Below are 22,546 nucleotides of genomic sequence, written 5' to 3'. Positions count from 1 at the left end.
ACGTGCCACACAGGACATTTTAAATAGGAATATGAAGCTAAATACAAAACCCCAGGCCATCTCTCCTGCTTGGCATAATGGTCCTGGTAACCCAGTCCCTTCAAACATTTTAGACTTAAGATACCTTCCTGCTCTCAAGGCCCAGCATAGGACCCAGTACACATAGCACCCAGGCTTCAGGTGCCCTGAAATAAACTGGGAAGAGCTTGGGCTTCATCTGGTTTAAATGCCAAGCTCTTGACAAGCTATGAGCCCTGTTGTACAAGTCATTTCATCTTCCCAAATCACCCTGCATGGGTTCTGACATGGAGGTAATGAGGTTTTATGTGTGGATTTGTAAAGCCACAGTCCCCAAGGACTGACATCTCCCAGATTTTTCACCAATCAGAGATGGGATTGGGTTCTTCCTGACAGCACTGTGGCTGCCATGGTTCCACCAGCAGCAACAGCCAGACCATGCTAGTACCTGTGTGTAGTAGACATGTAATTCTTTGTTGGTGAAGCTAAAGGCAGGCCTGTGAATGTATTTGCTAAAACAATGGCATTCAGTTCTTACCCAGAGTATTTACAGTGGGTTACATACAGTTGTGAGGCTGTACACCTGGAGGAGTGGACAGGGCTTTGATGTGGCAGTAAGACCTGGCTGAGGGCAGGGATGGAAGACTTACTGCCACCACCCAAGTCCTGTTCCTCTGTCAGTTGCTACCAAGTCAATGGCAAATACAAAGGGAGACAGCAGGAACACAGAGGTCAGCATCTCCCCACCCTTACAGTCAAGGAGCCAGCTGCCCAGTGCAGGTTGGTTCATCTTCCTCCTTGGTCCCTGCTGTGGTGGCACTCAGGCAGTTGCTCTGAAATGAACTGCAATGCACTGAATCCAACCACCCCCTGTGAGACAGCAAGGCTCATGGGTCAAAAACTTCTTTAAACAAAGATCCTTCCAGGGAGCAGTCAGAATATGATGCGTTTCCCATCTGCTGGGTTCTGCTCCATGGGACAGTAGGGACACTTCAGCCTGCAAATGGAGAACCAAGAACATCTGAGAGGCTAGCAACCAGGAGAGCCAAGCCAAGAAGGAACATAGCACAGGGAACTTACTTTCCTCCATTAATGAGCTTATTGAGTGCATCTCGGGAGATAACATGACCACAAATGAGCTTGATGGGAGGGTTGGAATCTGACGTCTGCTGGCGAAGGATGGGGCAGGCAAACACCGAGTGGTACCAGCACTTCATGCCTAGTTCGATCTCAATCTGGGGAGGCCAGCCAAGGGGTGAGTCCCACTTCCTGCTGTGGCTGTCCCCAGTGCCTTCTGCCCACACCCCCTCAGCCAAGGCTCACCGGTAACTCATCCTTGTGACTCCAGACCCCTGTGCACTGCCTCTGCTCAATCACAGCTTTGATGTTCATCAGCACGGGCAGCGCCACACAGCCAGAGGCAAAGCTGCAGAACAAAGAGTAGGGGCTAGAGTGGCCAGACTAAGACCCCAGTAGACAGACCAAAGGACCAGCACACTTGTCATCAGCATGGAACTCAGGTCAGGGTTCTGAAGTGGCACATGGTCAAATCGGTCCTTGAGAATCTCTCAGGTTACTCATAAAGTGCCACATATGTAGTTACATGTGTCCAACTCGAATCATTCTAATGCACCCCAAAACTTGAGAACCTACAAGAAAGACAAAAGGAAGATCTAGGGGGCAGGTATCTTCTCATCTAAACCATGGAAAAGTCCTTGGTGTAATGGGGTCAGTGATTAGTTTGAAAGGTCCCAGTTTGCCTGTCTACCCCACTCTGCTGTCATAATGCACCTCTATAACTGGTTATCAACTGGGGCACTTGAAAATGGGAGACAGATTCAGACCATGACCTGGGATGGAGTGGGAGCCAACTGGCTGGAGCCTTGGGTGCTAAATACCTACGATGCAGAGGGCAGTCATCCTGTCAGGTGCAGATGGTGTCCTGCCGGGAAATACTGTCTTATAACTGAAGTCTACCGCATGATGTGGAGCATCAGATTCCACAGTCAGTCTAAGTAAATGTACAGTGACACTGTCCGCTGTGGTGAGTGGCTCTAGAGTCAGGTCCATGTGTCCTTTAAGTTCATTCATGTCTTAAGCCTGTTTTCTATTCTGTGAAGTGAGGATAATAGTACCTCTAATTCCTAGGTCACTGGAGTCATGAGAAGAGTGTTACTGTACAGGAGCCTTCTGAGTGCAAACTCTTGAAACCTATAACTCAGCCACTCAAATCTACTGGGGAGGAAGTGGTGTTTGACAGATGAGGCTGAGAGAAGGCCAGGTGCAGAAAGTCTTGTGATAACCCAGCAGTGAGGCGCAAGCAAGATGGGGACCTCATTCAAGAGACCTTACAATATAGGAACCTTGACCCTGCCACTAACCTCATGGTGACCTTGGGCCGTAACTCTTCCTAATTTCAATTTCTCCAACTGTGAAGACAGGTAATTCCACCTGCAAGAAGGACTTAGAGAGCCAGTTTAGGTCTGTCCCTGGCACATGGCACGGCCTTGGCAAATTGTTTCCCTTGAAATCCAACCACTCACGTTGCCCCATTCACAGGGCTGGCTATACCTGACACTGAGGGGCGACTCCACAGAAAGCCCCAGCAGGGAACAAGCATCGCGGGTAAAGGTCTCACAGATCTCGGCCCAGTGGCTGTTGTCCAGGAGGTGGCAGTAGGGCGACTTCTCCAAGCCTAGCCGCAGGTACACCAGACTGCCCATCATCACCTGGATCTCTACAAGGCAACCAGGGGCAGCTCAGCACATGCAGGGGCTCAGGAGACTGCCTCTTCTCAGGGCTTGGCACCCAGCCCCAGGGACAGTAGGGCTGGGGAGCAGGATGGGGAGCAGGCTGAGCACCAAGACTGGAGCACCAGGCCTGGCCAAGCAGGGACTGAAATGTCCTCAGGCAAAACTTGTTTCCCCTAAAATCCAGTGGAGCTGTTTATGTGGGACAAGGACAGTCACCACCCTGCACCTCAGGAAGGAAGGTTCCTAATTCTCATCCTTCAACTGCATCAGGGAACAAAATCTCGAATCTCGAGATGGCACTTATGTCTACTTTAGAACACTAGCTAATATCCCTTTTTTAAAAACTTTCTGGAGGTATCTAGCTAAAATTTAATAACACTGCTTGGTTTTCATCATGTTTATCTCTCAATAAAATGTGAAGTAATAAATATGAAAGGAACTAAGTTACTAGCAGTAGGGTGGTTACTAATGGTGAACATCTGGGAGGTGAAACAAACGACTGTGGTTTGGAAATCCGTGAGTGGAAGAAGAGGGCACAGGAAGGAAACTGCAGAGGTGCTGAAGTAGAGCAGCATGAGGACAGGCATGTCATGGCACACGTATGCTCTGAGTGTGGGTATGGCACACAGCCGGTGTCAGGGACCAGATGTGGTTCTGAGATGAAGCTAGATAAGTGTGACAGAGACAGTGGAGGAAGAGCCTTGATTTTGGAGTTCACCTTGGAGACAATGAAGGAGGGATCAGAGTTCTCAGGCTGGGGAGCAGCACCCTGGTAATATGCGAACATCTGCCAGAGTCCAGCAGCATCCACCCTGGGCACTTACCCCGCTGGTGCAGCTGAGCAAAGGGCTGGAAGTGCCTGGCATAGCTGAGGGCCTCCAGCTGCTTGTTGAGGCCACCAGCCAGAAGGTGAATAAAGTGCAGTCGGTGCAGCTTGAACTCCAAGGAGCTGTTGAGCTCAAGCAGACGCTGCCTGTGGGAGATGGCCCATCTAGGAAAAAAGGGGCCAGTTGAGTATGGAGCTGGGACAGAGAGGTAGGATCCAAAAGCCTATGTGAGGCCACAGCACAGAGTTGGAGGTATGTCAAGTACACTGGGTGAAATGAAAACCACAGACAAACCCTGTCCCTTGCTGGCCCACCACGGGGCCCACTTACTCCAATGCAGGGCCCAGGTCATGTTTGTGCAGAGCTTCCAGGATTTGATTCAACTCCAGGAAGGGCTGCTTGAAATCCAAGTCCACATTCAGGGTAGATTCCTGTGGGAAGAACATGATCCTACCACTGGAGGACAGTTTCCAAAATCCTCTGCTGTAATAAAATCTCATCTGCCAAAGATAGGCTGGAGAGAACCAAGGTCTACATGAGGAGCTGTGGTCTCCTGCCAGCCACCTGCCCCTCTTATTCCCACTTCAGCTGTGGGAGGATGAGTGCCACACACTGGCCTCCCACGGGGCATAACACAACCTCACAAAGGGTACTGGAGACAGTCCCCCACCCAATCCCTGTATTGAGTAGCATGGTGAGAAAGTATTCCTTTTCAATCCTCTTACTTACTTTAAGAGAAAGGATACTTTACTGCCAGTGTGCATTTTACTAATGGTGCTACTCTGTCATTTTACTAATCTCCCTTTTAAAGAAAGGTATATCAGGCCTTGACTCAGAACCCTGCCTGGCAACCAACCCTAGCTAGAAATGAATGACTTCACTTTTCACTGCAACTATTTTTAGTTTTTTACTTATTGATTAATTTTGAAGAGAGAGAGAGAAACATCAATTTGTTGTTCCACTTAATTATGCATTGTCAAGCCAATGTGGCTCAGTGGATTGAGCGTTGTCCCATGGACTGAGAGGTCCTGGTTTGATTCCTGGTCAGAGCACATGCCCAGGGTTGCGAGCTCAATCCCCAGAAGGAGGCGTGCAGGAGGCAGCCAATCGATGTATCTCTCTCACATTGATATTTCTATCTCTCTCTCCCTTCCTTTCTCTCTAAAAAAATTAAAATAAATAATTATTTAAAAATAAATTATGCGCCCTGGCCAGTTTGGCTCAGCGGTTGGAGCGTCGGCCTGCGGTCTGGAGAGACCCGGGTTCGGTTCCCGCTAAGGGCACGTACTTCGGTTGCAGTTTGTCCCCGGCCCTGGTTGGTCGTGCGGGTGGCAGCCACTCGATGTGTCCCTTCACGTCGATGTTTCTCTCTCTCTCCCCTTCCTCTCTCTCCCTCCCACTCTATCTGTACAAAAAATGGAAAAATATCCTCGGGTGAGGATAAAAAAAATAATAATAAAAAAATAAATTATGCATTCATTGGTGAATTCTTGTATGTGCCCTGACGGGATCAAACCTGAAACCTTGGTGTATCGGGACAATGCTCTAACCAACTGAGCTACCCAGCCAGGGCTCACCATATCTATTTTTAGAGCTATCTTCTATTTATGGCAGGAGGTCTGATTTCCTTTCTAAAATTTATTTCAATAATAATAGGAAGGTAATATAAAGAAAACTATTGAGTAGAAAGCAAAACAGGCAGGTCCCAGCACCTCCCCGCCGGGCCGTTACCTGGCACAGCTCCTCGGCCACACTGAGCATGCCCCTCTGGTACAGATGCTCCACAATGGCCATCTGTAGGATATGCTGCTGCTTCTCCCAAGAGTCCCACACCGCATCGGAGACTACACCGCAAATCTCAGAGTCAAAGTTCTGACGAGGATGAGAGACAGGGCCCTGTGACTCGCCACTCACAACTCCCCACACTTGCTTTCCTGATGAGCCCTAGGACACACCAACTCCAGGTATCCCCATCCCCAGTTCAGGGCACCCACATGCTCACCCTGTCAATGGCTTTGCCCACTCGGGAGACACTACTGTGAATGTCCTTGTGGTCCAAAGCCAGTTTCTGCACAGTATCTTTGATCTTCTGGCAGCACTGGGATATCACCAAGGAAAGGGTGGCTGAGAGAGGGGTCCCCTGGAGGGCTGCAGAGAAACAGTGGTAGTGAGTCAGAACACAGGAGCAGAACTTGTATCTGCTTCCTGTATCCTACATGCCTCCTAGAGGCCCAGAAGGCAGCCCTGAACTCCAGAGTGAAAGACTCAGCTTCTGTTACAGATCCTGTCAATTGTAAACTGTATAACTTGGAACTGGCCAGTTCATCTCTCAAAGTCTTCATTTCCTCATCTATAAAATGGTGGTCATAGCACTGGCCTTGTAGGTTGCTGTGAATTGAAGATGACTGGGCACTTACTATAGGTAAGTACTTTATTTCATCATTTAATCCTTACCACCATGCTGTGCAGTGGGCCCTATTAATGCCCTGTCATATAGCTGAGGAAGCTGAGGTAGTAATTTGCCAGGTGACACAGCAGTAATAGATCTGAAGTCTGTGCTCCTCATCACCACACTGGAGGGCTCTTTATTATCTTGAGTGAGATGCCACATGTGAGAAGGCTTTGAGCCATAAAACATTGTCCCCATGTTAATGCTCCTCATCAACTCAGAGGCTGCCAGGGGCTGCCAGGGAACCTCAGGGATTTCTGGCTCAGGACTCCAGCTCGAAGTGGATTCCACCACATGACCAGGCTGGAGCCAGACCAACCATCCAACGCAGGTGGGACTTGGAGAAGAGGGCAGACAGGGCATCTGACCCTTCTTCCAGCCCAGCATCTATACCACCTCTCTAGATGCATCACCCTGGTTGAGGGAAGGGAATGTGATCCAAGAGGGCTGGGAAGACTCTCAGCTCTGAGACCAGAAGCCCTAGAAAAGAAATGCATTCTGCCAGGATGCTGAACAAACAAAATGTGAACGGGGGCTGTTGGAGCACCGTGGGCACCTCAGGGGAGCAGGCTCTGAGAATGAAGCCAGTGTGGACTGAGGGATCACATGGGTACCTGGATCCAGCTGGGCATGGACCCTTCAGTTACCTGAGCCCATGAATCCAGCTCCCTTTGGTTTGTTTACATGTTTCTTTACAATAGTCTGAGCTGGATTTCTACCCTTTAAGTGAATGAGTCTAAAAAATACAAAAAGGAGGTGGTGTCTTGACTACCCATCTACCCCAGGAAGACAGGGCAGAACCACACTCCACTGCCAGCATCAGCACTGCCCTCTTAAAGCCCAGCTTGCCACTCTTTTCTCACATTTCACACACCACACCCCCAGGTCACAGAGGGCCACACTGTATATTCTTTAGCCACATCCCCTTTTGGGCAGAGCAACACTCTTAGAAAATCAAAGCGTTTTTAACCTGGAATCCCCCAATCTCCACCATAAAGGACCCCACCGACAACTGTTAGCCCTGACAAATCCCCTTCTGGGAAGACACCCTCTCCCTGTGAACACACTGCAACCATAGCCACCTGTTAACCAAGAGCACAGACAGTATAAATGAGTTTCAGACCAGCAAGAGAAAAGCGTTTCTTCCACATAGTTAACAGATGCCATCAAAAGCATGGCGGGGCCCTGGCTGGTGTGGCTCAGTGGTTGAGCATTGACCCATGCACCAAGAGGTCACTAGTTCGATTCCCAGTTAGGGCACATGCCTGAGTTGTGGGCCAAATCTCCAGTGGCGGGCATGCAGGAGGCGGCCAATCGATGTTCTCTTTCATCGATGTTACTCTCTCTAAAATCAATAAAGAAAAAAAAAAGCATGGCTGGTGTGACTCAGCTGGCTGGAACATAATCCTGTGCACCAAAAGGTGGCAGGTTCGATTCCCAGTTAAGGCACATACCCACGTGGCAGTTTCGATCCCCAGTCAGGGCGCATGCAGGAGGTAACCAATCTCTCTTTCATTCCCTTCTTGTCTCTGAATTCAATTTTTAAAAAGCATGGCCAATTTGGCTCAGCGGTTAGAGCATCAGCCCGCGGACCAGAGTCCTGGGTTCAGTTCCACTAAGGGCACGTACCTCGGTTGCAGTCTGTCCTCAGCCCTGGTTGGGGTCGTGCAGGTGGCAACCACTCGATGTGTCTCTCTCACGTTGATGTTTCTTTCTCTCTTCCTCCCTCTCTCCCTCCTCTCTATCTGAAGATAAATGCAAAAATGTCCTTGGGTGAAGATAAAAAAAAAGAACTTTAAAAAGAAAATAAGCATGGCAAACCACATAATGATAAGAGAATGAGACAGAATTCTATTTACTGATACAGAACACTTAAGACAGACTGTGTAGGGAAAGAGCAAGCTGCAGGGAAGTATGTGCTCTATGGTCCCTGTGTGTAGAAAAAAAGGAGGGGGAATAAACACTTCTACATGACATCTACATGTGCACACAGCTGCTGCTATAAGGGCACCTGAGAAACAAAATGGGGTGACTTTGGGGGAGAGTCACACAGAAACTTGGAATCAGGGGTAAAAGGGAGACTCACTTTTCACTCTCAGCCTTTTTGACCTTTCCACATGCATGCATTCTTTAAGAAATAAAAATAAAAAGGAAGCAGGCTCTATTTTGTAGATTTGTTTTTCTCAGTAGTACTAGGTATAGCAATTCTGAAAATACTTTCTATGTATTGTAGAAATTGAGCAGATGAGAAATGTATTGGCATTCAGGCTTCTCACTGTTGGAGAAGAAAATACAGCTATAGATGGGGAAGTCTGGAAAGAATCTTGTGATACTGGATTGGAATTGGAGGCATCATTATAAATGCATTGTTTGCAATATACTAAGATGGAAGAATGGACAGGAAGAAGGGAGAAAGGGAAGGAGGAAGGTCCATTTGCTAAAAGAACCTAAAAACACTGATACCCCAATGACAACCTAGATCATTGTTTCCAAATACCATTTCCCACCAAAAGAACCATGGCTACTTGCAAAGATTACTGATTTCAGGAAATACCTTATTGTGCCAAAAAATAAGGGAGTGCTGAAAAAAAAAAAAAAGCGGGGATCAAACCTGCAACCCAGGTATATGCCCTTGATTTGTAATTGAACTCCCAACCCTTCGGTCCATGGGCTGACACTTTAACCACTGAGCCAATCCTGCCAGGGCTATTACTATTATTTTTTGTTAATCCTCACTAGAGGATATTTTTTTCCATTCATTTTTAGAGAGTGAAGGGAGGGAGGCAGGGAGGGAAGGAGAGAAGAGAGAGAGACAGAGAAACATAGATGTGAGAGACACACTGGTCAGTTGCCTCTAGCATGCGCCCAACCGGGGTTGGGGATTAAACCTGGAATCCAGGAACTGCAACCCAGGTACATACCCTTGATCAGGAATCAAATCCATGACCCTTTGGTGTGCAGGCCAACACTCTAACCATTGAGCCATACCGGCCATCACTGGGCAAACGATTTAAATAGACATTTCTCCAACAAAGATATATAAATGGCCCACAAACATATGAAAAGATGCTCTATGTCATTAGTCATTAGAAAAATGCAAAGCTAAACTACAATAAGATATGATCTCCTACCTGCTAGGATGGCTATAAAAAAAAAGACAAAAATTGGTGAAGGTGTGAAGAAACTAGAACCTTCAGACATTGCTGGCAGAAATGTAAAATGGTGTAGCTGCCCTGGTCAGGTGGCTCTGTGGTTGGAGCGTCATCCTTTGCACCCAAGGGTTGTGGGTTCCATTCCCAGTCAGGGCACATACCTAGGTTTCAGGTTCGATCCCCAGTGCTTCTCTCTCTCTCTTCCCCTTCCTCTCCCTCTAAAATCAATAAAAACATATCCTCAAATGAGGATTTTTTACAAAATTAAAATGTTGCCCTGGCCAGTTTGGCTCAGCGGTTAGAGCGTCGGCCTGCGGTCCAGAGAGACCCGGGTTCGGTTCCTGCTAAGGGCACATACCTCGGTTGCAGTTTGTCCCCGGCCCTGGTTGGTAGTGCGGGTGGCAGCCACTCGATGTGTCCCTTTCACGTCGATGTTTCTCTCTTTCTCTCTCCCTCCCACTCTACCTGAACAAAAAATGGAAAAATGTCCTCGGGTGAGGATAAAAAAAAAAAAAAAAATTAAAATGTTGCAGCTACATTTGGGAAATAGTTTGCTAGTTCCTCAAAAAGTTAAGCAGAGGTTTTCAAGGCTGGGAGAGCGGAGAGTGGCTGTACTAGTTGCTGCTTTTAGGCTGCAGGATGCTGGGCATGGCCCTGGCCGGTTTGGCTCAGCGGTTAGAGCATTGGCCTGCAGTCTGGAGAGACCCGGTTCAGCTCCCACTAAGGGCATGTACCTCGGTTGCAGTTTGTCCCCGGCCCTGGTTGCGGTCATGTGGGTGGCAGCCACTTGAGAAAGGAGAAGAGCACTGTGGACATCTAATTGAGGCCCACAAGGAGTGCATGAGAGCCCTGGGATTTAAGTATGAAATGATGGTCTGCTCTGTGAATGAATAATTCCTGAGAATGAGGATGATTTAATAATTTGGGGAGTTCTTTAATGAACTTTGATAAATAGAAAAAGTATTTATAATTCATTTTTTTAAGAAAAAAGTTTTGTCCTAGCCAGTTTTGCTCAGCGGTTAGAGCGTCGGCCCACAGACCAGAGAGGCCCGGGTTTGGTTCCTACTAAGGGTACAAACTTTGGTTGCAGTTTGTCCTCGGCCCCGGTTGTGGTCATGTGGGTGGCAGCCACTTGATGTGTCTCTCTCACATCAATGTTTCTCTCTCTCTCTTCCTCCCTCTCTCCCTCCCGCTCTATCTGAACATAAATGCAAAAAATGTCCTCAGGTGAGGATAAATAAAAAGAAAAAAAGTTTAACAGAGTTACCATATGACCTAGCACAGGAAAGAAAACTGAAGCCGTGATTCATGCTACAATAGGGATAACCTTGAAAATATTAAGTGAGCCCTGGCTAGTTTGGCTCAGCGGTTGGAGCTTCAGCTTGCAGACCAGAGAGTCCCGGGTTCGGTTCCTGTTAGGGGTACGTACCAAAAAAGAAAAAAGAAAAGAAAATATTAAGTGAAAGAATACAAAATGCCACATATTGTATGATTCCATTTATATGATGTGTCCAGAATAGGTAAGTCCATGAAAAGTAGATTAGTGGTTGCCAGGGGCTAGGGGAGAAGGAGGAATGGAGGAGTTATTGTCTCTTTTTGGGGTGATAAAAATGTTCTGAAATTATATGGTGATTGATTATATAATTATACAATTTTCTAAATACACTAAAAACCACTGAATTGTACATTTTAAGAAGGCATTTTTTTATTGTGATATAGCTCGATTTTTATTTTATTTTTATATATTTTTTAATTTTTTTATTTTTTTTGTTCAGGTAGAGTGGGAGGGAGAGAGAGGAACAGAGAGAGAGAGAGAAACATCGATGTGAAAGGAACACATCGAGTGGCTGCCACCCGCACGACCGACCAGGGCCGGGGACAAACTGCAACCAAGGTACATGCCCTTAGTGGGAACCGAACCCGGGTCTCTCAGGACCGCAGGCCGACGCTCTAACCGCTGAGCCAAACCGGCCAGAGCGATATAGCTCGATTTTTAAAAAAAGGATACAGGAACTAGGGGCTACCTCTGATCAAATCTAACACAATCTCATTTGACCCAGTGATCCCACTCTTAGGAATATACCCTAAGAAACCTGAAACACCAATCAGAAAGAATATATGTACCCCTACGTTCATAGCAGCACTATTTACAATAGCTAAGATGTGGAAACAACCCAAGTGTCCATCAGTAGATGAGTGGATTAAAAAGCTGTGGTACATGTACACAATGGAATACTATGCAGCTGTAAGGAAAAAAAAGATTTCTTATCCTTTGAGATGGCATGGAAGAATCTGGAGAGTATTATGCTAAGCGAAACAAGCCAAGCAGAGAAAGACAAATATCACGTGATCTCACTTATTTGTGGAATATAATGAACTAAACAAACTGCTGAACAAAATTAACACAGAGACATGGAGGTGGGGTACAGGCTGACAAACCTCAGAGTAGGGGGCGTTTGTGGGGGAAGAGATAAACCACAGAACTTACATGCATGTATGCATGACCAATGAACACAGACAACAAAGCTGAGGATGGGGTAAGGAGGAAGGGGAGGAGGGTATCAATGGGGGAAAAATGAGAAACATCTGTAACAAAAACAAATTAATAAATAAAAAATTTGTAAAAAATCTAACACAATCTGAGCATCAAAATGTATAACAACAGGCCTGGCCGGTATGGCTCAGGAATTAGAGCGTTGACCCTGAAGGGTCACAGGTTTGATTTCTGGTCAAGGACATATACCTGGGTTGCAGGATTGATCCCTGGCCCCACTCAGGGTCCTACGGGAAGCAATCAATTGATGGGTCTCTCTCACATCGATAATTCTCTCTCTTTCTCTATCTATCTATCTAAAAATCAATGGACCCAGCAGCTGTGGCTCAGAGGATTGAGCATCACCCCATGGGTTGAAAGGTCCCAGTTCGTTTCCCGGTCAGGGCACATGCCCAGGTTGCGGGCTCAATTGCCAGGAGGGGACATGCAGGAGGCAGTCAATCAATGTTTCTCTCACATCAATGTTTCTATCTCTCTCTCCCTTCCTCTCTCTCTAAAAAATCAATAAGAACATACATACATACATAAATAAATCCCAGTGGTTAGGGCATGTACCTCAGTTGCAGTTTGTCCCCAGCCCTGGTTGGGTTGTGTGAGTGGCAACCACTCGATGTGTCTCTCTCACATCAATGTTTCTCTCTCTCCCCCTCCCACTCTATCTGAACAAAAAGTGGAAAAATGTCCTCAGGTGAGGATAAAAAATAAATAAATAAATAAATATCAATGGAAAAATATCCTCAGTGAGGATTAACAATAAAAATAACAGTAACAGATTATAACCCATTGAATAAAATAAGAGTTCTGAGTGAGTATTAATAATAAATATATATATAAATAAGAGAGCCCTGGCCAGTTTGGCTCAGCGGTTGGAGCGTCGGCCTGCGGTACAGAGAGACCCAGGTTCGGTTCCCGCTAAGGGCACGTACTTCGATTGCAGTTTGTCCCTGGCCCTGGTTGGTCATGCGGGTGGCAGCCACTCGATGTGTCTCTTCACATCGATGTTTCTCTCTCTCTCTCTTCCTCTCTCTCCCTCCAGCTCTATCTGAACAAAAAATGGAAAAATGTCCTCGGGTGAGGATAAAAAAAAAAAGAGAGAGAGAGAGAAGGGAAAGTTTCTTCCTTACACTTGAATGCCAAGTAATAAATATAATGATAGAGCAGAAGGAGACACCCTATCACCAAGTAGCCTCGGGGTCTCCTAGGCCCACAGGGAGGCAGGAATGGAGCTTCCAGGGGTTTGGGGGGAATACCCACCTGCACTGGCCAGCTCAACCCGCAGCTGGCCCACGTAGTGCAGCAGCTCCTCCAGGCTCTGCTCGCAGTGCTGCCCATAGGTCTGGAACTTCTGTAGGACCTTGTCCACTTCTCTCTCCACGCTTGCACACTGCTCCATGATGGCTTCTTCCCGAGGGCAAGGACTCACCTGGGGGACACAGTGAGGAGGGCTCCCAGATTCCCCTTACCATACCCCTATCATATATCAATGCTGAGAAATGCCCAGCTTAATATCTGTCCACAGCTCCATCACCCCTCGCCAGAGTGCTCCAGCAGTAGATGAAGGCAGGCGTGAGGACAGGGGTTTTTTGAATCATGGTGAGAAAACTCTGTTTTCAACTCTTTTCACTCTACAGTCCTTGCTCACCTTTTTTTTTTTTTTCCTTTATTGATTTTAGAGAGAGAAGAAGGGAGAGGGAGAGAAAGAGGGAAATTTCAATGAGAGAGAACATCGATTGGCCACCTCCTGCCTCCCGCACGTCCCCTACTGGGGACCAGGCCCATAACCTGGGGACGTGCCCTGACTGGGAATCGAACCGGCGACCTCTTGGGGCATGGGTCGATGCTCAACCAGAGCCACACCGGCTGGGCTCATGTATTTTCATATATTCATTATGGCTGCATTCTATTCAGTTAGTGGACTTGGTTTTTTATGTACTATAGTGATAGAAGCCATGAAGACAGTCCTTGAAAGGCTGGTATTTGGAAACACAGCCTAAGGAACAACTGTCAACCATGTTGGCCCAACGGGACTTGCTCACCACCCCAGCCTCAGTCTCCCCTGCTGCTCACCCATAGACAGGTAACCAGAACCCTTACTTCATCACAGCTCTGAGCCCTGGTTTATGTTGTTTACTCCCTGTGGGATGCCCTTCATTCCCATCATCTCCTTAACTGTTTGAGAAGGTGACTCATCCTTCCCAAGGCTGAGAGGTTACCTCCCTTGCTCCCACCTGGCCTCCTCCTCTTTGTTTTTTTTTTAAGTGTGATTTTTTTAATTGTGGTAAAATATACATAAAGCTTACACTTTTAACTATTTTTAAGTGTCACTGAGTACATTCACAAAGCATACAACTATCACCACTATCTATCCCCAGAACTTTGTCATCTCCCCAAACAGAAGCTGTGTCTCATCAAACATGAGATGTTTGGTGAAACAAAACTTTCACTTCATGTCTACACTATCATCAGTGGGAGATCAACAGGTCTTGTACCCACCCAGTGTCTGGTGTGACTCGAATGGCCCATGATGTTTTGCTATTCAATCCATACCAGGAAAGCTTCACCCACATGTCATGTGGCTCTCACTTGATGAGGACTCTATTCACCCCTCCTATTTCAGTCCTGATCACTGGGTAATGATATCTGAGGGCTGCGCGCCCGCACACTAGAGCTTCTCTTATAACACAACCTTCCCTCTTCATTATACCATTGAAGAATGCTGACATTTCTTGTCCCACTTTTCCTACCACTGAGGTCCTCTTCCTAAGTCTGTTCCACTCTGAGCCACTGCTCCCCTCCATTTGAGAGCAGCCTTTGACACTGAACACATAGATAATCCTCAAATTCTTGGTAACAGGGTTCCCTCCGTAGTCTTCCATCCAGGGGACTAGAAATGAAAGGTCTCTCAAATGTTCAAATCTAGCCAGTTGTCCATTCTCTCAAAGAACAGTACAGAGTAACATCACAAGGAGAATCCTGTGCCCAAGGTGACCATCAGGATTCTCCAGTTTCATCACTCTCCGCCCATTCCCACCAGCACCATCAATCCTGGCCTCACCATCTCAGTGCAGCCGGAGGACAAGTTAACAGGAAAATGGCACCCAGAGCCTTGCGATGTGTTTGTCGTCTCTCCTTATGGTTGATGCTGCACACTAGTTTGTAATCATGGTGTCCAGAAGACATGCCCCCTCTTCATGCCTCCTGAGCAAATACAGGCATGCCTCAGAGATATTGCAGGTTGTTCCAGATCACCATAACAAAGTTAATATCGCAATAAAGCAAGTCACGTGAATTTTTTGGATTCCTAGTGCAAATAAAAGTTGTTTATACTACACTGAAGTCTGTTAAGTATGCAATAACATTACCTCTAAAAAAGGTATATTTCTTTTTTAATTAATTTATTTATTTTTGTTGCAGATGTTTCTCCTTTTTCCCCCACTGATTCCCCCCTTCCCTCTCCCCGCCCTATCCCCAGCTTTGTTGTCCATGTCCATTGTTCATGCATACATGCATATAAGTTTTGTGGTGTACATTTCTTAATTAAAAATACTTTATTGCTAAAAAATGCTAACCAACATCTGAGCCTTCATTGAGTTGTAATCTTTTTGCTGGTGGAAGGTTTTGCCTCAATGTTGATGAAAATGCAACATTTGGAAGCACAATAAAGTAAAGTACAATAAAATGAGGTATATCTGGCCCTGGCTGGTTTGGCTCAACAGTTAGAGCATTGGCCCGCAGACCAGAGAGTCCTGGGTTCAGTTCCCACTAAGGGCACATACCTCGGTTGCAGTTTGTCCTTGCCCTGGTTGAGGTCGTGTGTGTGGCAGCCACTCAATGTGTCTCTCTCACATTGATGTTTCTCTCTCTCTCTTCCCCTACCACTCTATCTGAAGATAAATGCAAAAAAAATGTCCTCGGGTAAGGATTCAAAAAAATAACACAAATAAACAAACAAAAAAATAGTTAACATTTCATAGAAGCTTATTATGTACCAGGCTCTATTCTAACAACTTTGTATGCATTAACTAATTAATTATTACAAAAATGCTATGAGGTAGGTACAATTATTAGACCTACTTTACAGATGAGAAAATGAGACAGAAAGATTAAATAAGTTGCCTCAGGTCACCCAAATGGGTAGCGGAAGACCTGAGAACTGAAGCTAGGCAGTCTGGCTCCACAGCTCAGAGCCCGTCTCTGAAGCACTTTGCATCACTGCACTCTTGAGACCAGCTTAACAGATCACCATCTCAATAGAAAAGGGAAACAGCCAATATTTGTGGATGGAATGAGTGCACAGTAACAATTAATGATGACAAGCAGCAGGAAATTAACCACAGACACTGTGAGATGATCAACTAGGAAAAATGGCAGCACAAAAGAATGTTTGCTGCTCTGGCCGGTTTGACTCAGCCGTTAGAGCATCGGTTTGCTGACCAAAGAGGTAAAGGTTTGATTCCTGGTCAAGGGCACGTACCTGGGTTGCAGGTTTGATTCCCGACACATTGATGATTCCTTCCTCTCTCCCACCCTTCCTCCCACTTTATTTCAAAAAATAAAATCAATGGAAAAATATCCTCAGGTGAGGATTAAAAAAAAAAAAAAAAGAATGTTTGCCAAAATGTCTGGAAACCAGAATCGCAATTTACCAAAAACAAACACAGTTCAAGAACGATCAGGACCTCACCAAGGTCAAACAGTCTGGCCCTGTCAGACACCAACTGATACTAGGATTATGAAAGAGAAGCTCAAGTCAGAATCTTGAAATTGTTTTAAAAAGCTGAGGAAGGAGGCCCGTCTGGTGTGGCTCAGTTAGTTGGGTGTAGTGCAATGCACTGAAGGGCTGCCTGTTCGATTCCCAGTCAGGGCACATGCCCAGGTTGGGGGGCTCAATCCCTGGTGGGGGGTATGCAGAAGGCAGTTGATCGATGTTCCGCTCCCACATTAATATCTCTCTCTCTTCAATCCTTTCTCTCTAAAAAACCAATAAAATATCTAAAAACAAAAACAAAACCTGAGGAAGGAGACAGGTACAAGGATTTTCATCCCAGCACTCTGTGTTGTGGCTGGTAGTGGGAGACAGTCTAGGGGCCTCACCAATGGGGGAACTGATAAGTCAAGGAAGTAAAATGTGGGGGATGCATCTATGAAAACATAGATAGCATTTATAAACCATACTCCAGACATACTCACAGCAACATCAATAAGATCCCAAGCTGTGGTACTGAGGGGGGAAAAAGAAACAAAATGAACCCCAGGCAGAATACCATTTATGTAAATTAAACAATATTCGCATACAACCAAGGATACATGTAAGTAAAGGGATATATACAAAACACATCAGAGTGGTTTCCTACGGTGGGGAGAGAAGGAGGAATGAGGATAAAAGGGAATACATAAATCAATATAAAGGAGAAAAAGGCCCTGCATGGGCCAATTAAATGTACAATGAATGGAGAAAACTCAATACAAATTTTAAAAATAAATAAATGAGCTGGGAAAACGAGACTGCTTGCAAGTACTTCATCTGAAAAGCTCAGGAGGCTATTTCAGCCTGTCCAGGGTGAGCCACTCTGACAGAATTACAGTTGGTCATCTTCACTAAGAGGAAGAATAAATGAGTGTATCTGTCTTTGATAAACTTCGTGATTAATCCAATGGAATCTCATGTCCATTGTCCCAAGTCTTCCTCCCCAGGGTCTCACATGTACCAGGATGATCCCTTCAAAGCAACATATCATATCCTGTCACCCCTTTACTCAATAATGCCACAGCTTGACATACAAGCCCTTTGTCATTGTACATTTGCTTCCTTTGCACAAGCTAATCCTATGTCCGGCATGCCCTCTGCACTTGTCTGCATGGAGAATACAAGCTGCAGCCTAATTATCAAGTCCCCACAAAGCCCTCAATGAAATCTCCCTGCCTCCTTCTCTGCTTCACAAACCTCTGTGGAGGACCTCTATACCACACACATCTGAGTCCTCAGCACTGTAGCACAGTAAATGCCTGTTCACATGTATTTCCCCCTTTAACTGTGAGATGGTCAGGCCTGGAGACCAGTCTCTGTAGCTTTCTCTCTCCTTTCAGTTCCCTCTCTCTCTCCCCTCATGCCCAGCCCAGGGCCTGGTGCACAGTGGGTGTTCAGTCAGTATTTGCTGCTTAAATGGTGCTTCCAGTTGCTAAACTTTAGGGCTTGAGTTCCCAAGTCAAAGTTGTGGGGGTGGGCAGGAAGACACATGAGTGAAATATTAAAATCCCCCAAGGCATGCATGAGGTTTTGTCCCCAGTCTTCAGCATCCTGAAAGAAGAGAACCCCTTCTGGGGTAAGGAGGAAGAAAGAAATTTTATGCAAATCATAGAAAGGTCACCTTTGCCTGACAGAATTGGATAGCTTCCATTGACCCAACTCAGACTTGTATACCCCCTCACCTCTATCCATACCTCACCCTACACACCCACCACTCCTCTGATGAAAACCCAATAGATTCCTACTGTACTTACAATAAAATCCACCCTCCTTTTTATGGCCTACAAGACTCCCAACCACCTCTCTAACCTAATTTCCTACCACTCTCCTCCCCCTCACCATACTCCAACCACATTAGCCTTCTGTTCCTTGACTACATTTATTTCTGCCTCAGGGCCTTTGCACTGGCTGGTCCCTCTGCCTGCAACACTCCTCCCAGATCAGCAGTTCTCAACCTGTGGGTCATGACCTCTTTGGGATCGAAAGACCCTTTCACAGGGGTCGCCTAAGACCATAGGAAAACACATATTTCTGATGGCGATTCATAACAGTAGCAAAATTACAGTTATGAAGTAGCAACAAAAATAATTTTATGGTTGAGGGGTCACCACAACATGAGGAATTGTATTAAAGGGTCGCGGCATTAGTAAGGTTGAGAGCCACTGTCCCAGATCTTTTCCATGGTTGGCTCCTTAATAGGGTCTCAATGCAAACGTCATCTCTTCAGAGATAATCTCCTAGACCACAGCATCCAATGACGACCCCTCTGCCCTACCCCCACATCAGTCACTCTATCATACCACCCTATTCCTTTTCTTCTTTACCGATCTCTAATTGAAGTTTCTATCTTTCTTTTGTCATTAACAAAAACGGAAGGGAAGAAAAGGCCCACGATTTCCCCTGGAATTTAGCCCCTACTGCGAGTTTCACCTGCACTAATGCAAATTACTGGCAAATTCCTACTCATCCTCCAGAAAACCCTGCTCGACTGCCCTGCCTGGCCTCCTCGTCCGCACTGGGTCCCAGCCAGGTCACACTATGACGGGACGTCTGAGATCTAGATATTCCCCTGGCAGAGGCGGTTCCTCGGGTGTCCTATGAGTTTGCTGGACTCTCGTTCTCCGCCCCGGGCCCACAACTACGGAGCAAATAAGTCCAAGGGCGGACTGGTGGGGAGGCTTAGTCGAGGAACTTCCAGGAAGGGCAGAGGCCTGGGAGCCAGGCCGAGCTGCGGCCCACCGTGCCCCTCCGCCGTGCCGCCGTGCCGCCGCGCCAAGCCCTTTGCCCACATCTCCTAGCCCGGAAGTCCGCAGCTCTCACCTGGTCTTGCAGTCCAGGACCTCGCTTCCGGCGCCGCTGTCATCGGAACCGGAAGCCGCGGCGGTTGCTCCACGGATACGGACTCGCCCACTCGCAGCATTGCGGAGGGGTGACTGTCCCGCGAGGCAACGGCTTTCTGCCTGGGTGCTGAACCTCACCCCTCCGCGCGCCCAGAGTGGAGTCGCCCGCAGGAGCCCGATCGCGGCGGGAAGGTGCACGCCCGCGGCCTTGGGCCATGCTCCACACCAGGCCGCAGGCTGGACCACGACCCTCCTCGTCTGCGGGAAGGGATCGGACCCACCCGCTCGATGGCCGGGAGGTTTGGTCCCAGCGTTCCGCTTCACACTCAGAAACCCTCAACCAATGTCTTCCAACTCTGCTCCCCGCCCTCTGACCTCATTCAAAGGGAAGGCCACCAAACAGCAAGGGTCCGACAGTTAGGTTCTCCTGCAATGGCTCCTTGATACTTTTTTCTTTTATCCTCACCTCACTCGAGGACATTTTTGCATTTTACCTTCAGATAGAAGGGGAGGAAGAGAGACACATCCAGTGGTTGCCACTCACATGACCCCAACCGGGCCGGGGACAAACTGCAACGGAGGTCTGTGCCCTTAGCGGGAACCGAACCGGGTCTCTCAGGACCGCAGGTCAGCGCTCTAACTGCTGAGCCAAACTAGCCAGGGTTCCTTGATGCTCTTTTTGACACATTAAATTATGTTTAAAAGAAAAGTCACTTTTTTTCTGCCCCTAAACCAGTACTTAATCTACCCATTGGACATTCAACAAGAAGATTAAATCGCTGGGGTGGTGGGTACCCAGGCCCTGCTCTGCCGCCTTTCATCGGTCGCCCAGGAGGGAGACCGGCTTGCACAACTGTTCTGAAGAGGAAGTGTGAGGAATAGGAAGTAGAGGAGGCGGTAACCCGAAACTCGGGCCTGGACAGAATTCACACTCCTCCCAGAGAAAAAGAACTCCTCCCAGTTCTTTTTTAAAAATAGCATTTGAGCCCTGGCCGGTTTAGTTCAGTGGTTAGAGCGTCTGCCAGCGCACGGAAGGGTCGCAAGTTCCATTCCAGGGGCTTTGGAGGGGCGGGGCAGAGGAGTCAGACACTTGAACTAGAAAACAGCCCAAGAGAAAAGGCTCTGTCTCTGTTTCCCTGACTTCCTGCTCCCTTTCCGGGTCAGACTCATTCCAGGGCATCTTTCCCTTCAACCCTTCACGCCTCCTCCCCACCCTCCACCACCCAAACACCCTTGCACAATCTTGTTTTGTTTTCTGTATAGCACTTGCACAACCCAGTTCTTTTTTAAAAATAGCATTTGAGCCCTGGCCGGTTTAGTTCAGTGGTTAGAGCGTCTGCGAGCAAACGGAAGGGTTGCAAGTTCCATTCCAGGGGCGTGCAAGAGGCAATCCATTGATGCATCTCTTTTACATCTATCGATGTGTCTCCCTCCTCTCCCCCTTCCACTCTCTCTAAAAAATAAATGGAAAAAATATCCTCCGGTGAGGATTAACAAAATAAGTAAATAAAATAGCATTTGACTTGAAATTACCTTGTGTGTTTATTTGTTTATTTTGTCTTCTGGCTCCTAAACAGGCCTAAAGCTCCAGCCTGGCTGGTGTGGCTCAGTAGTTGAGCATGGACCCAAGCACCAAGAGGATGCTGGTTCGATTCCCAGTCAGGGCACATGCCCAGGTTGTGGGCCAAATCCACAGTGGGGTTCATGCAGGAAGTGGCCAGTCGATGTTCTCTCTCATTGATGTTTCTCTCTCTTGCTCTCGTTTCCTCTGTAAAATCAATAAGGGGGGAGGGAAGAACAGCTCCATTGGGACCAGGGCTTTGTACTCAGCACTGCTGTATCACCAACACCATGTACTTGGAACACCTTGGATGCTCAGAAATACTCTGAGGTACTTAATGTACTCCAGTGGCTCCAAAACCTTATGCAACATACAGGGAAGAGGGTAGTCCAGAGCCCCACATCCTGGAAAGTCCGGTCTGTGCTGGGTGGTCCTGTGGGCTAGGACCACCCAGGCTCAGGGGGGCCAGAGCTGCAGTCCCAGAGTTGAGGGAGCCTAGCTGTTTCCGAGCCCAGGGGACCACATAGGTTTTCACAAATGCCTCGGGCTTCTCATTTCCTCTGGGGGAGCCCTGGCTTGCTGAAAAGCCAAGCTGGGTGTGAACAAAGACCAGCTTCTTCTAAGTCCTAGAATCTAGGGAACCTTTGAATATCTGGCTGACACCTCAGGCAGTTTTCATCTTAGACACTGCTTTCCCCAGGACGTGGTTCTCCTTGCATCTCTGTTTTGCCACTTTTCTGTGTACACCAGGTTTTATTACATAGTTGATTTTGTCCACTTTTCCCCGATGGGATTGTGTTTGATCTGTTTTCATTCAAACACAACCCCTTGGAGGGTTTGTCTGGGGTCAGGCGAGTAGTGTGTGGGTTCTTGACTTCATGCAGGAAAGATTTCATAACACAAATCCAGGTGAATTTTAGAGAAAGTTTATTAAAGCTGAGGACAGTGAAACAAGAAAGGGCTGGTCTGCTTTGGCTCACTAAGAAGTCAGAGAAAAGGGGAACTTGGGGACAGTTTCAGGGAGTTTGTCCTAGGATAAATTGTCACTACCCATTTCTGCCCTGGTTCCAAGCCTCATGGAGTCCCTTAGACTTTAGGAGATGCATGCCTGTGGGGGAAGAAGTGGGGAGTGGGGAAGGGGTGCTGAAGGCTTGCTGCTGTGAAGGAGAGTGCTCTGGACCTTTGTTTTGAGAGATATTAAAGGCTGGGCGTCTAGGGGAGGTTTTAGAGGAGAATGTCAATAGAATATTCATCAGCTTTATGCTGATATACCAAAATGAAGTTTATTCTCTTCATCTGTCTTTGGGTGTGGTTGGCAAATAGCACTAATTGGATTCCTGCTATCTGTCTCCTTGAGTAGGGTGATTTAAACTGTTTACCCTCTGGTTGGGGAGGAGAAGGGCAATCTATTTACTTTTAAGGGTCCTTGCATTAGGGAAAATAGGATTTTCTAGGTAGCTGCAAACTGCTGTTTAACTGTTTCCCTATTCCACTTGTGCTGGCTTTCCAGCCTGTCTCAGTGGGATTAAATAAGGCTCACAAAAAATGAGGAAAAAGAAACACAAGGTAATTAAGAAAGCAGATGACTGGTTGCCTGGGGTAGAGGTTAAGAGCTGACTACAGGGGGCACAGGGAAATTGGGGGG

General features: G+C 47.1%; 1 protein-coding gene across 9 annotated transcripts; it reads right to left on the bottom strand.

Moving 5' to 3' along the window:
* RMND5B (required for meiotic nuclear division 5 homolog B) lies at nucleotides 1-19,379 on the bottom strand. Of its 9 annotated transcripts, none has more exons than XM_036240165.1 (11): nucleotides 19,321-19,347; nucleotides 16,944-16,974; nucleotides 13,008-13,176; nucleotides 5,601-5,746; nucleotides 5,330-5,470; nucleotides 3,929-4,029; nucleotides 3,596-3,762; nucleotides 2,590-2,755; nucleotides 1,342-1,444; nucleotides 1,099-1,253; nucleotides 5-1,015 (listed from the first exon to the last, which is right to left on the bottom strand). In XM_036240165.1, the coding sequence occupies exons 3-11, from the start codon at nucleotides 13,144-13,146 to the stop codon at nucleotides 952-954; spliced, it is 1,182 nt and encodes a 393-aa protein (XP_036096058.1). In that variant the 5' UTR covers nucleotides 13,147-13,176; nucleotides 16,944-16,974; nucleotides 19,321-19,347; the 3' UTR covers nucleotides 5-951. The 9 variants fall into 9 exon arrangements, with proteins under 9 accessions (XP_036096061.1, XP_036096063.1, XP_036096058.1 ...); XM_036240162.1 differs by lacking the exon at nucleotides 19,321-19,347 and adding an exon at nucleotides 14,809-14,951 and having other exon boundaries at nucleotides 16,944-16,972; XM_036240164.1 differs by lacking the exon at nucleotides 16,944-16,974 and having other exon boundaries at nucleotides 19,321-19,379.
* Nucleotides 19,380-22,546: the final 3,167 nt, after the last annotated feature.

This window comes from Molossus molossus, unplaced genomic scaffold (genome assembly GCF_014108415.1).
Source record: "Molossus molossus isolate mMolMol1 unplaced genomic scaffold, mMolMol1.p scaffold_m16_p_4, whole genome shotgun sequence".
NCBI lineage: Eukaryota > Metazoa > Chordata > Mammalia > Chiroptera > Molossidae > Molossus > Molossus molossus.
The sequence above is the reverse complement of the archived record's forward strand: the minus strand, read 5'-3'. Positions and strand labels throughout refer to the sequence as shown.

What these genes read in the sequence shown, in the direction of transcription:
- RMND5B (XM_036240162.1), bottom strand. An exon ending in TGGGCAAAGCCATTGACAGG is followed by an intron (nt 5,471 to 5,600) that starts GTGAGCATGTGG and finishes CATCCTCGTCAG; the next exon opens with AACTTTGACTCTGAGATTTG. An exon ending in TGGCCGAGGAGCTGTGCCAG is followed by an intron (nt 4,030 to 5,329) that starts GTAACGGCCCGG and finishes TTCTTCCCACAG; the next exon opens with GAATCTACCCTGAATGTGGA.